The sequence below is a fragment of the Magallana gigas genome, chromosome 3, assembly GCF_963853765.1.
Source record: "Magallana gigas chromosome 3, xbMagGiga1.1, whole genome shotgun sequence".
Lineage (NCBI taxonomy): Eukaryota > Metazoa > Mollusca > Bivalvia > Ostreida > Ostreidae > Magallana > Magallana gigas.
In genome coordinates this window covers 20,801,137-20,814,988 of record NC_088855.1, presented here as the reverse complement: position 1 = coordinate 20,814,988, position 13,852 = coordinate 20,801,137, and the positions used below count along the sequence as shown (strand labels likewise).

Sequence of the window (13,852 nt, the reverse complement as noted above, 5' to 3'; positions counted from 1 at the left end):
TTCAACATTTTTTCAGTTTTCTATGTTTAATGCCCAGTTGGATATTTGAATATCCAACTGATTGACGGTTGGATATTAAAAATATCCAACTCCTATCAGTTGGATATTTATATATCCAACACCTGCTGGTTGAATAGTGAAAATAAACGTTGACTAAATACAATGGGTGACGTCATAGAAGTTTTTTAATTCAACTTATGCACCGTCAAACTAGATTTGATTTCTCTCCGGTTTTCTATCTAGCACAGGAAGGAAATTTTTATGCAGTTATCATCCAAAATCACTTAAAATGAGCAGTTGCAAGTGTTCTAATTTTTGTTTAAAGGTCTATATATAGGTACACAGCATGTTTATTGAATATATATATGCCTGCATGTTAATATACATGTGCATGTTCATTCCCCGATTACATATACATACATGTATATAGCCCCCCCCCCCTCTCTCTCTCTCTCTCTGATCTATGAATATCACGGTAATAGTTAACCGATGACCGCTACATATTTTTTAAAACTATACAATGTCCATACGCGTTTAAAAATTAATTGTCGTGTGATAATATCAGTGCCCATCATTTCAGTGGTCTAAATTAAAGTTGCGGGAGGGGGCACCTTTGGAAGTGGGTGGGGCACACCTAAAAATCTTCTTTAAAAATCTGATGATTAAGCCTAGTATGGACTAGTATTTAATTAATATGGTATAGATTTGTTAGACAAAGCACTGGACCTCAATTGAACTATTTTCTTTTTATTCAATTGAAATTCCCCGGTCTTCATACAAGTATCTTGCAGTATTATAAATTTTTCGAAACAATGCATCTACTACAGATTCGTAACGTTTCTTAATTCACAATAATGAAAACAATGTTGTTATCTTTTGATAAAATTGTACGCAAATTGAAATAAGATAAACAAAGAATAGTAAAATATCTTAGAACATTGTAATTGAATTCAGATCTAGTTTCAAGCTAAATGTAATCCCCGCAATGCTACTGTTTATTCCTAAGTCATGTAGAAACAATCTTAGGTTTTGTTTACATCTAGATGTCACAATGTCTCATTTTTAAATCCTTTCAAAATTTAAGAAGATGCGTTCCTAAATCTCGCCATAAGTATCACATGTATTACGTAAAACAATGATGTATACATGTGCCTGAAGTTTCAGTATATTTCTTAGTCTCAGAAGCAGACTATGGCTATATTATATTTATTGACTGGGTATGAGGGCAACATATGGATTTTTGGACCTGAAGGCCGCAGGCCTCGGACAACATTTTCACTTATCATGCCCAGTCAACAACTGTTTTGTTATACTCTTATAAATGTTCTTCTTTATAATTATTAATTTTTTCTGCACTAAACTTCGGCCGATTCCGTTCTGTCTAGTTCGGAGAAAAATTAATTAGCTTTGACTTAGCGGTCAAACAATTTCGATGTTGGACAGGTAGACCCCAGTCAAACATCGAAATAACATTCTTATTACATGTAGTAAGAATTACATAAAGGGTATAACAATTGACAGTATTTCACAACACTGTCAACTAAAACATCAATGACTTTCATATCAATAACAATTTGATACTCAGAAAACACTCACTGTGAATCAATAACTTTTACCTAACTCTATAAACTCTAAAATTAACATCCTGCCTCAACTTGGGTCAATTTTCATAAGGACCTCACAGTGCGTGCACGGTCATACTGACTCATGCACATGTATATGCCCAGTGTGTTTTAAAGTGGCTTAATGTTGCAGTTCAGAACTTCTCTCATTTACAAACTACTGTTTAAAAAAAAAACCTTATTACCAACATTCTAAGAAAATAAAAAATACCAAAGGACTTTGTAAAACAACTTCTATTTTATTTGTCAGACTTGCTGTAAATGAACAACTTTTAAAGTTTTCTTATACAAATCGTTGTGTAATATATAACCGGTAATCATGGTAATATAATTTTTTTTTTCGAACATGCATTTCATAATTCTTTGTAACAATCGTAGACATTATGGGGATGTTTATAATAAACAACAACATCTTTTAAGGGTTTTCCATCCTTGTTTTATTTCTCAACAACTATATGTCTGGTTTTTCGATGATTTTTAAAGTTTTCCTTCCTTTGTCAGGCTTCTCCATCTGGAAAAAAAAACCAAGTAAAGATAAACAAACACAGCAACATTTTAAAACATTAAAGAGGTGAATTAAAAAAATAACCAAACGTTCCAATATCTATACAAACATATATCAATTTCTTTATTACCATGCAGAATAACTAAATACAATTTATATCACTCTATATCAAATGAACTAATAACATACACAGCATGTACATGTATCTGAACTTTATCCAATACTGTGTGATATGTGTAACAACTTTATTATATTCAAGTGTTTCAAAATAAGATATTTTATCATAAACATCTGTATGGTTAAATTTGATGACTTAAATTGCTTAAGAGCAAGAGATAAGCTATTGGACTATATATATATATGAAGTTTGTTTTGTCTACAATGAGAAACAGCAAATCTAAAATCTTTGTCTACAAATAGAAACATTTGTTTATAGATTTTTTGTTTGTTCACCCTTTATAATCTTAACTACAGCTTAACATATTTATAAATGTACTAGCAATTCATTTTCAGAGACAAAACAGTTTTTTATGGACTCAAAATTTTAACCGCTCAGATATTCACTAGATTACTTCATTTTACAAGTACATAACATACATGCACTTAGCACTTATATTTTTTATGTCACATATAACATGTAATATGTACACCATGTTTATACTTTCTCTACTTAGAAACAATGAAGTAGTCCATATCTTTTTTTAAATTTAAACATGGCTCTGCTGAACACATTTGAAACTGTTAACCAACTTTTATTTGCAACAACTTTATTTCGCAAATTACTGTATATAAACTAGTTCGCGACGACTAATTTTTGCAATCAAGCCTTGTTTAAGCCTGTGATATTTAAATACGCTTGAGGCAATGACTGGTTCATGGCAAGAAATATTTTTGAATACATGGCTCTCGCGAACCTTGCGAAAATTTCTTGCACATGATTAAAAGTTGGCTTCCAGTACATACCGTTGTAACAGTTCTTGGTTAGACACGGGTGAGTCGCTGTCACTTTCAGTGTCTGCATCGGACGAACTGTAAGACACTGTATGCTTCTCCTTTTTGTGACTCTTTTTCTCTTTCTTGTGTTTCTTTTTGTGTTTAGACTTCTTACTCTTTGTCTGAAAATAACAAGGATTAATAATCATATAATTCAACTTCTGTATACTGGTATGCATACATGTATACACATGTCCCTAGATATGTGCACATGTCCCTATTCTATGTTTAACGTTACACACACAATAAGGTTTAGAAGAAATTGCCTTTTAAGAAGAAAAAACAAACCCCTTCTTTAATTTGATCTTTTCCAGTTTGATTTTACCAAAATACTGTAATGCGTAGAAATTCGAAATGTTTAGACCACATTATTGACTTTATGTCTGATACTTAATGGGATTGTCAGGAAAGAACACTATTAAAGAGATTGCCTACATGCGGCTAAAATACTTGTTGTATTTGTGTTTATGTACATGTAAATGAATAAAAAAAATTTGTCTGAAAAAATTGTTTTGAAATGATGTTAAATGATGTTATACGCAGAATTAACTTTGGGCAGCCTATGTAAAGATTCAACTGTAAACCAGCTTTTATTTGTGGTGACTTTATTTTTGTTAAGTACCACTGGTAAACTGGTTCATGGCGACTTATTATCATGACTGAGCAATGGCAATAAATATTGTGAAGACAACATACTTGCAAACATTGTGAACAAAAGTTGGTTTATGGTACATGTGTTACCAAAAAAATATATACATAGCGAAAATCATCATTCATCATCAGCCCCCCCCCCCCCCCCCCCAACACACACACACAAAGGAATACTACTTGATTAATCTGCTTTCTGCATGTTATTTTTTATCACTGAAAGTTGACAAGATGAAATGATTTTCACCACTTACATGTTTGTGCTTTTTGTGCTTGTCACTGCTGTCTCTCTCTCTATCACCCCTACTTCTACTTCTGTGTCTGTGTTTGTCTTTGTGTTGGCCCTTTTCTTTATCTCTGTATTTCTCTTTCTTCCTTTCTCTGTGCCTATCTTTTTCACCTCTTCCTTCATCGTACGACTTTTGGTGCTCTGGTTGCATAACCCCATTTCCTTTCAAACTTCCTCCAGCTGATTCTATCATGAATAATAATACAAATGTACTGGCTTGCAATCTCAAGTATTGGTATTTCTATCCTTACAACATTAATTATAATGATTATCATACATTTTTGTTATTTGAATTTGTATTAATTATGGGATCTAGGTGAGATTTGGTTTCATAAAAAGAAACAATGCTATCAGTGTAACAATTTTTTAAAAACGTTAAAATGATATAAAATTGCATTGCAAAAATGTACAATGCATACAAAATAGCAATACAAAAAGCAAATTTGAAAATTAACTTTAACTATTATATTGCAAATGGATTAAAATAAAGATAATACAGTGAAAAACACTTAAAACGAAGTGCCAGGGATAGGCTATTTTTTTCCTAATATGCGTAATTTGTTATATCCGTCAAGTTTACAACAAGTAAAGTCACGGGGAATGAAAATCACTTTGTTGTAAGAGTCAATTCTTTATAAGCGTGTTTGCTATAACTGTGTTTTACTGTATTAACTAGTAAGCATTTTGGCAAAGAACTAAATCCTTAAGTACCGGTAACACAAATCTATGTATCTGTATCTGGTATGTAACAAACTGTTGCACATGTGCAGTAACCTTTATCAAAAAAATTGAAGGTGAATCAAAACCTGCTCTGTTTTCACAAACCTTTAAAATGAAGTTTATTTCTGTTCTATTCATAGGATATACCAGTAACTACATGTATATAAGTACATGAAATAAACATTCTTTTCCCCACAAAAAAACAGATAAATCATGACACACTGGTATACTCTATACAATGTTTTTTTTTGCTCCCTGTTATAATGTCCTTCTAAACTTGCAAACGGTTTTGTCCAGTCTTGAATTTGCCCAGATGCAATTGTGCTAAAAGAGATATTACTTGCAAGAATGGAATTTGTCCAGTATTAAACTTGCAGCTGACAACGATGGCTATAAATGGGACAAAAATAAAACAGGGGGCGAATATTTCCCTGTATACAGTATACCAGATCTACATTATGTAGAATTTCTGTACCTTTCATCACAGGAGGGAGTTCTGGTCCAAATGAATCTTCTACTCTATTTTCTCCAGAAAGTCTCATTTCCAGTGTCTCTATGGCAACAGGAGCACCAGGTAATAAACTGACCTCTTCTACAACATGTAAACATGAAAATGAAAACACCCACTTTTTACATGCATCTTAGTTTTTCTATGCATGAATCCATGGTCACACATGATGCATAGAGATGAATGAAAATAACTTCTTGCCTTTCTGTGGTTCCTGGAATAAATGAGAAAAGATGGAGGTTGTAGGATTCGCTGAGGTCCTTTCTTTTGACCCTGATTTGTCCGATTCACTTCTATTCTTGTTTTTCTCTGAGTCTGATCTTCCACTGTGTTGATGCCCCTTGTCAAGATTTGAAGATTGATCCCTTGTCTCTGTTATATTTGTAGTAGGGTTATCAGAAGACCTTTTGTTGCTTGCTTGGCTCAGTGTTGCTGGCGGACTGTTTGAGATGTTGCTGGTTGCTTTCGGAGTGTCCTCTTCTGAGTCCTCAGAATCTGTGTTGCCAAAAATGGCCTCAAAGAGGTCCATGGAAGGTCGAGCCTCTTCCTGCAAGATATTCAGTGTGAATTGAAAATAACGGACAATCTAAGCAATAACAAATTACATGTATTGAAGAAAGCTGTTTTTGTCTAAACTAAAAATACTCTCCTAGCCCTGCTGTCCACATAATCTTATTAACAAACATTTTTATTTGATGAATTTTTGTGCAGTGATATTGTTTTCTCTATCAAAACTTTGAATAGATGAGGTATCATATGAGCTTTATACAAATTTATAAATGCTAAAAAACTATTCCTCATATAACTCCTTTACACTGTAAAATATAATGTAAACCAACTTTAATTCGCACTGAAAATTTTTTTGAGAGGTTCATGAGAGCCTCATTGTTGCGAATATATCACGCTGTGGACCAGTATTTGCAATATAGTTGTAATAAAAAAAACAGGTGTGGATAAGGCTTGGTCGTGAAAATTAGTCACCACACACCAGTTCACCTCAGGTAAATTGTATAAATTGTGAAATAAAAGTCATTGCGAATAGTTGGTTTACAGTACTCTCCACTGACCTCTTTCTGCACGTTTTCTGAGGAGGAGCCTTTGGGGTTCTCCTCATTCAGAGAGGAGAAGATAGAAGTAGTCATCTTTGGCTGGGATTTTGCGTTTATCTTGAATGATACACTTTCTGCTTTATCTAAATTGTACCGTACAAAAAAATTCCACATTAAATTCAGGTAGCTAAAGAGATGTATTTATGAAACTTTGAAAGGCTTTTTAAAGATTCCTACGATATGTGCATAATAATATGAAATTTTGAAATAATTAATTTTGGGGGTCATTCTTTTGTTATAATTTTGTATAGTTTAAAACTGTCAAAAAATAATAGCAAGATTTTTTAAACCAATTCGTTAGGAATGTTTAATACTTGCAATTTTATATTAATTCCTCCTGTTAAATTAGAAAACTAAATTATCTGATAACAGACCTTGTTTGGTTTCTGGGGCAGGGAGTGCTTTCATTTCACTCTCCTGTGACACAGATTTCTCCTCTACTGGTTCATTGGAGGTAAAATTCAGGAAGTTAAACACTGAATACTTGTCTCTCTTTACTTTTGGAACACCAGTAATAGTTGACCTGATAAATAAAATACATGTGCAAATCAAAAGTTACATTTTCTTTTCTCGAACAAAATACATTTGAAGGCTGTTTAAGATCACTGCATTATTTTGTAATATTATAGTTGACAGTTATTTTGTTGCATTATAACATGTTGGTATTCAACATGGTTGGCAAAAGTGAGTGACAAAACAATGAGTTTTAATCAATATTGAATGCATTTTGGAGTGCAAATAGAAAAATATTGCAATTGGTTCAGCGTTTTCTTTTGTAGCTTAAAATAATGAGTTATGAGCATGGGAAAACAATGCAGGACAGAATTTTTACACAAGCATACTTTTTTTTGCCTTACATGAAATATACAGAACTTTTATAATAGTCTCTAACTCCTCAAACTTTCAAGACAATAAAGTTGAAAATTTTTATATGAATTTCACCAACCCTGGGTAAGGATCAGGGATGTTGAAGCGCTTGCACACCACTCGATCAGGATGCCACTCGTAGGAATCACGAGTCAATGTTCCATACATCTTCATTTTGGCAGCACTTTGACGATCATTCTTATTTCCCTTTATAATAAAAAAATATTTATTTGAAATTCTTAAGGTACCACATAACACAAAGATTTATACTTTTGAAGACCCTACATCAAAAGATAGCGATTTAAATGTTTTGTTGAATTGTTTGTATAAATTGAATTGGTTGAATATCATTGCAGCTCTGTGGTTAAAATATCAGGCTTGTGAACCGCAGATCACAAGTTTGAATCCACCTGGGTCTTTTGTTCATACTTACTGAATCATTTTTTAAAAATCATAATTTTTTGTCCCAAAGTGCATATTTTTTTCACCTAATTGACTGATATAATTCTTATTCATTATGCTATTGTTCATAATCAAGTAACTTTCTGCTGGTTCAAGAAACTTTTTCAAGGTGTAGTAAGCTACCTTAAGTAAACTTTTCTTTAATTTCAAATTCATATGTTTGTAACTTAAGAATTGCTATAAATAATAGCAAATTGTTATGAAATGTGATCTACATCAACATAATCATATATACATGTATTCTACATCCATAGAGTACCTGTCAATTCAATTCTAATAAATGCTACAGGTATTATGAATTATGAGTTACCTCCTCTTGAGCAGGCATCTCCACTTTGTCTTCATCGTCATGAAACTTGGCTCGGGTGAAGCGTGATGCCATCATGCTGGTCATGGGTTTGTAAAACCTGGCAGCTTTACTAAACTCCTCCATCTCTCTCTCTCTTTCCCATTCAGTCATGTGACTTCCAGCAACATGTTCATAAGCGTCTATAAAACATGTAGTAAATGTTGCATGAATCAGACAATACAGGCATACTCGCATAGAAAAAGTCTGTGTGAAACAGTTTCACACAAACTTTATCAATTCACTGAAACTGGAAAAATCTTATGAAGGTCCAATATCTCTTTGCACACTCTATCAAAAGTGAATATGTGAAAATAATTTCTTAAAATAAATAAAATTTCTATCTAATTGCAAACAGTATACATTTAGATTCTGGGCTAATTATTGACAGATGCTCTAAACCAACCCTAATCCATGTAAGGAAAATTCGCAGGTAAGCAAGAACATGATTGTTGCACGTACATGTATTTTCTGCAACATTTAAATGTAACTTGTATTTGTGTCAGATTATCTACATATCATTACATTGATTTTATAATTTATCCATGAACAATTGTAGTCAAAGTTGGGGAGATTAAAGTTTGGTTTACAGTATAGGTAGTATTTCTCTAACTTGGTAAGAATTATTATTCCTAGCTCCTTCTCTGTGTACGTGTACAGCTATAATGTCGCTTCATGAACTTGTTATGACATACCTGGATCTCCTTCTTTGACAAGACTGATATACTGATCATATCTCCTCTGCTTTTCAGGATCTTTCACGAATGGACTGAAGACGGCAGCTCTGCTGGTGTGAGGTGACTGTAAAGTCCCCAACTTTGAGGGTTCTTTGGCGGTAGCCATTGGGGAAGGCTGCGATCCTGCAGTAGCCATTGGGGAAGACTGTGTTCCTGCAGTACTTTCCATGGCAGGGACTGCAGAAGATACACAAGTTTGACTTGTGTGTATGTGAGAATCAGAAGAATTCTTCTCAGTGTTACTGGAACTCTGAACATCTATGGTGCCTTCTGCTCTGGACTTTGCTGCATTTAATCTTTCTTTATCTTTCTGGGGAATCAGATCAAATACTGACTCTAAAATAAATACCAGTAGAATTTCATGTTTCGTGTGTCATGCACACTGTCTCACTACCTTTAAAATAGTAACATTGTCTGAATTATTGTATTACATCTGGCCTGCTTCCAAATTAAATATTTACCAAAAACAGGTGTTTCCCCAAGAGTTAGCCCCCTTGAAACAGCATCCTGTTCTGTGTTGGTATGAGACACTGGAGCAGTGTCTTCCTTTCTAAATGTGTGCAATGGTTTGTAGTTGCTAGGTAGGTGGGGAGGAGGAAATATTTTCCTTGGTGGCAGTTTCTTTCCTGACAATGTAAACCCTTCCAGCAGATTTCCCACATATCCTACTGGAACAGCTGTAAAAGAAAAAACAACTGCTTTTTTGGTATGGTACTTAATTTTGATGTCACAATACATATAAAAATAATAAAATAATTTTTCACACTGAATAAATTTCAGTTATATATACTAAATGTAAATAAAGGATGCAAAACCCGACAAACCATTAAATTTTTACAAAATTTTATTACTAGTATGTTAAAAACACAAAATTTTGTGAATTTTATGCTCTCTCTCTCCTTAATCCTCACCTTGTTTCTTGCCCCTCCCTGGAGCAGTCCATCCCATGTGAATGTCCTCCTCTATGTCCATTGTCATGTCATAGTTGGACAGATGATCCTGTGAATAGACATCCTCATCATCCTCTTCCAAAGCCCCAACTCCAAATGCCTTAAAAGAGAAAGGTTTCATAGATACAAAGACTGCATCATACAAAAACAATTAAATGTATTTTTCAATGTGACCCTTAAGTATCATAAACCCTCATATTCCTGAGAGCTGTTAAGCAAAGCAGATGCTCTTAGGTGCTTTCCAGATTTCTGTATTTCTGTAACACTATTTTTAGGAGCATTCAAATTTCAAAAGAACAAGCTCTGCACAAAATTCATCTGCTCTTATACATACGGTGCCTCTGATGCCCTTTTTGCCTGTCTTTGTGATGGCTGGGGCAGGAAACAGGCTCACATGAGTAGCGGGGAGGGCCTTTCTAGGGTCAAGACCACGATACCCTATACCATGCACATTGTCTTTAGCTCCAATCTTTACGGGATTGACATCTTTGGGGGCAAAGGTGACGTTTTCTGGGATTTCCTCATCAGATTCCTGCAAAGTGGTCATTCATTGAGGGAAATATCTGCCATTGTTTAAAAACTGATTCATACTTTGTTTTTAATAACATAAATGTGCCACAACAAAACAAGTTTTACCTCACTCATTTCTTGTGGTAAAGAACAACCATACACTTTTCTCTGAGAATCTGTAATTTAAAACCATCAGAGATAAACTAATTTGAAATGATGCAAGCAGATTTGATATCTGACAATAAATCTTAAAAATCTTGCTCCACATACCCTACATAAAGAATCATTTACCTTTTGAGCTTTTCCCTGATTTTGCCTTTTTCTCGTAACGTGGACCCAATCCCTGGCCTTCTTTCCAGCCCATCTTGCGAAGAAGTTTAACCCCTATTGTCAGTCTACAAACAAGAATATATCATGTCTCACTGACTTACAATGTATGCAGCTTAAAATCAAACATGTCTGTAAAATGTTATGTGTCACAACATTGTCCTGGTTTTATTTAGGCCTAAAAAAAAAGTTGTGTGTTTAGGGTAACCCTACCTAACCTACGAAAAAGCCCCGATCCTACCATTTTTAGATGTCTGTTTTTATCCGATTGTGATTTTTATGTTATTTCTATTAAAGGGGCATGGTCACGATTTTGGTCAAATTTTATTTTTCTGTTTTTATTACAATGCTTTAGAAATGCATTCCTATAATGATCAAGTGAAATTTGGGTGCCAGTCGATGCGTTTTTAGCAAGATACAGGGCTCACAATTCTTCGTCATGTAAACAAGGCTCGTGCCCTGTTTTTGTTTACATAGGTTCAATATACCAGTAAAAATTCTTTTTCAAGCTGATTTGTCTATTTTCCTGTACGTCTAAAACGGGAATTTTCACTTCAACATTCAAAATCTAAACAAAAGCTTTAATTGTTTACATAGCGAAGCACTGTAAGCTCCATAACTCGCTTATAACTCAGCAAATGACACTCAAATTTTGGTTGCCTATTGAAAATGCCTTACTGAAGCATCATACGCATTAAAATCGGAAAATAATTTTTGACCAATATCGTGACCATGCCCCTTTAAAAACCCATTTTTGAATATGACACAAACAAACATTCTTAGGATTCATGCAGAAAAAAATATGATAAAATAAAAAAAATCCCTACCTACCTAACCTAATATTTTCACCAGTGTTACCCTAATCACACACATTTTTTTTATAGGCCTTATCTGAAGAACCATATCTCTTATGGAATATCTGAGTTTACAGACTACAGACTGTTACAGTTTCTGATATTAACTTTTTCCTGTACTTAGGTTTGCATCGTCTGAAGCCATGGGTTTTATGTCCATTCTGTTTTCACGAACATTAATTTGTTTGTGGAAAGAGAATGGACACAAAACCCGCCTTAGACAACGTTTAGTTTGATTTAAATATTATTCTTTATATTTCATAATTTTATCTAGGATACATTTCTTTTCTGATATGTACTAAAAAAATGTAGGTGTAGGCAGATGAAAATGTACTTAAGAAACAATATAGATCTTTGACGACTGCCAATGACTTTTAACCTGACATGACATTTGACCTTACATCATTGATCAATCTTATAAGTCTTAGATTTAGCCCCACACCTGCAACCTTTGATCTTGGGAAGGTAAAGAATAAATTTTTTATACATGTACTAAAGTTGAATTTAATCCAACCTTTCTGGCACAATTAGGTCAGCCAGTGCAGTGGTTGATCCTAACAAAGTGTCAGCAGTAGCTGACTTGATGGCTTGATCTCTTTGTCTCTTTCTGTCCTCTGAGACAAACGAGTCAGATGTTTGAAACTTTCTTGGAGCTATTCCATGCTCTGCAAAGTCCTGCAACAGATTTGTTGAAACAGTCAGGGACAATTTCATCTACTAGATCATGTAAATGCACAATGTAAATATAAGTATAAATCAATACAAGATCAACACAAAGATGAGTAATTTGAATGATTGTCTGTTTCATACAAATTAAGAGCTGAGAATTTTAACAAGAAAAACCAATATGCCACTTCTACTATAAAATCTTGATGATATCAGTATGATTTTCATTATTTTTTGTAAGGAGTTTGTGAAATTGCTAAGGACTTTCCTGTTTTTGGTTGTACCGTGTAGTTAAATTAAGCTAAGTTCAAATTCTCTAGATTTTTTTTTTAATGCAGCTGCTGGGGTGGCATATTTATATGTTGCCTGTTACAACATCATGTAAAAAATTAAGGAAAGCAAATTTAGAGTTCATTATGCCATATGATCACTAAACAAATTTCCTTACTGCTGACATGTATGTTAGCATTTCATTTCAAAGATTTTCTAGAAAATGTCATGTTGGAACAATTGCACATAATGTAAAAACTGACAGTGTCCTTTTTTTCAATGAAAGACAGCAAGTGTTCTTTTTTTCAATGAATAGTTTTCATTCAGGGCTTTCTCTCATAGGTGGCTATTTACTTTCCAAATAAACTTGGTCTGATCTGTAATTGAAATCATACTGCACTGCGCTAAATATCTCTATTTCTCACTTCTTCATCCATGAAGTCCTCTGGTCTTTGCGTTGAAAATTCATTTTTCTTTTCTTTTGAAGATGTAAAACTTGATGGTGTGAATCCTAAAGAAACGAATGAAAGTTATAATAATTTGTTTTACAGATTAATGTACATGTGTATCATACAAATGTATTAATCTGCTAAATTAGTTGAATTTTGTTGGCTTTCTTAACTGACAATACTGACAGATTCTCTTTTATTCATGTTTATTTATGTGATATATTTTTATGGATACATGTACCATCCTTGGAGCCAACTGTGTTGAAATATCCAGCTGAAAAGCCTCCTGTAAATGCACCGTGAAAGCGAGGTCTGGCCTTCGTGCCCACCCCAACTGCTTGCAGTTCTTTCTGTGGCTTTTTGATCGGGTCATCTGAAAATCATATTGGTACACCAGGGTACATATAAAAATGGTCAGAGTAAAAGAGTGTTAACAGTAGATGTTTCTTCACAGATGAATTTTATTTTCTTTGAAAAAGAAATGTTTGTGTTACTTCTGAAGAAAAATTAAATTACCTTCGTCTATAAACTCCAAAGGCGTACCAATTGTTACGAACGTATCTTCGTCGTCTTCCATTCCAATAGGCTTTGCAAATTCGGACGGGATAGTTTTTGTTGTTAAGTTGTACGATGCCTATTCGACATTATAACTAAATTAAATCCATTCATTTAATTGTGATATATTTCGCTTTTGTACAATTAGAAATACTAAAACACAAATAAAAATATACTTTAATATGTATATGAAATGCTACAGAATGAGGGATCAAAAGAAAAAAAATCCGGAATGTCGCTATCCCGTTTTCATTTTAGATTTTACCAATTTCGCGGGCTTTTTGCACAGATGTGATGAAATCAATCCCTGCAGCATGCAGAGCCTCGCAGAGAACAAGGGTTACTCGGATCGGCGGGATTCAGGATTGGACACAGCGTGTAAAAGATGGACTGTCTCATATCGGTGCTCCTCATTTAGACGAAAGAAGACATCTAGTACAGATTTAGACATCCGTGATCATAATT

General features: G+C 33.8%; 1 protein-coding gene across 1 annotated transcript; it reads right to left on the bottom strand.

The window, feature by feature from the left end:
• Window positions 1-1,839: 1,839 nt before the first annotated feature.
• On the bottom strand, window positions 1,840-13,478 carry LOC105342221 (G patch domain-containing protein 1). The gene is made up of 19 exons (XM_011449099.4): window positions 13,349-13,478; window positions 13,074-13,205; window positions 12,809-12,894; window positions 11,962-12,122; window positions 10,558-10,661; window positions 10,393-10,442; window positions 10,091-10,288; window positions 9,718-9,856; window positions 9,268-9,483; window positions 8,765-9,142; window positions 8,034-8,212; window positions 7,341-7,468; window positions 6,769-6,917; window positions 6,353-6,477; window positions 5,487-5,832; window positions 5,253-5,369; window positions 4,023-4,243; window positions 3,091-3,242; window positions 1,840-2,133 (listed from the first exon to the last, which is right to left on the bottom strand). The coding sequence occupies exons 1-19, from the start codon at window positions 13,407-13,409 to the stop codon at window positions 2,100-2,102; spliced, it is 2,976 nt and encodes a 991-aa protein (XP_011447401.3). The 5' UTR covers window positions 13,410-13,478; the 3' UTR covers window positions 1,840-2,099.
• Window positions 13,479-13,852: the final 374 nt, after the last annotated feature.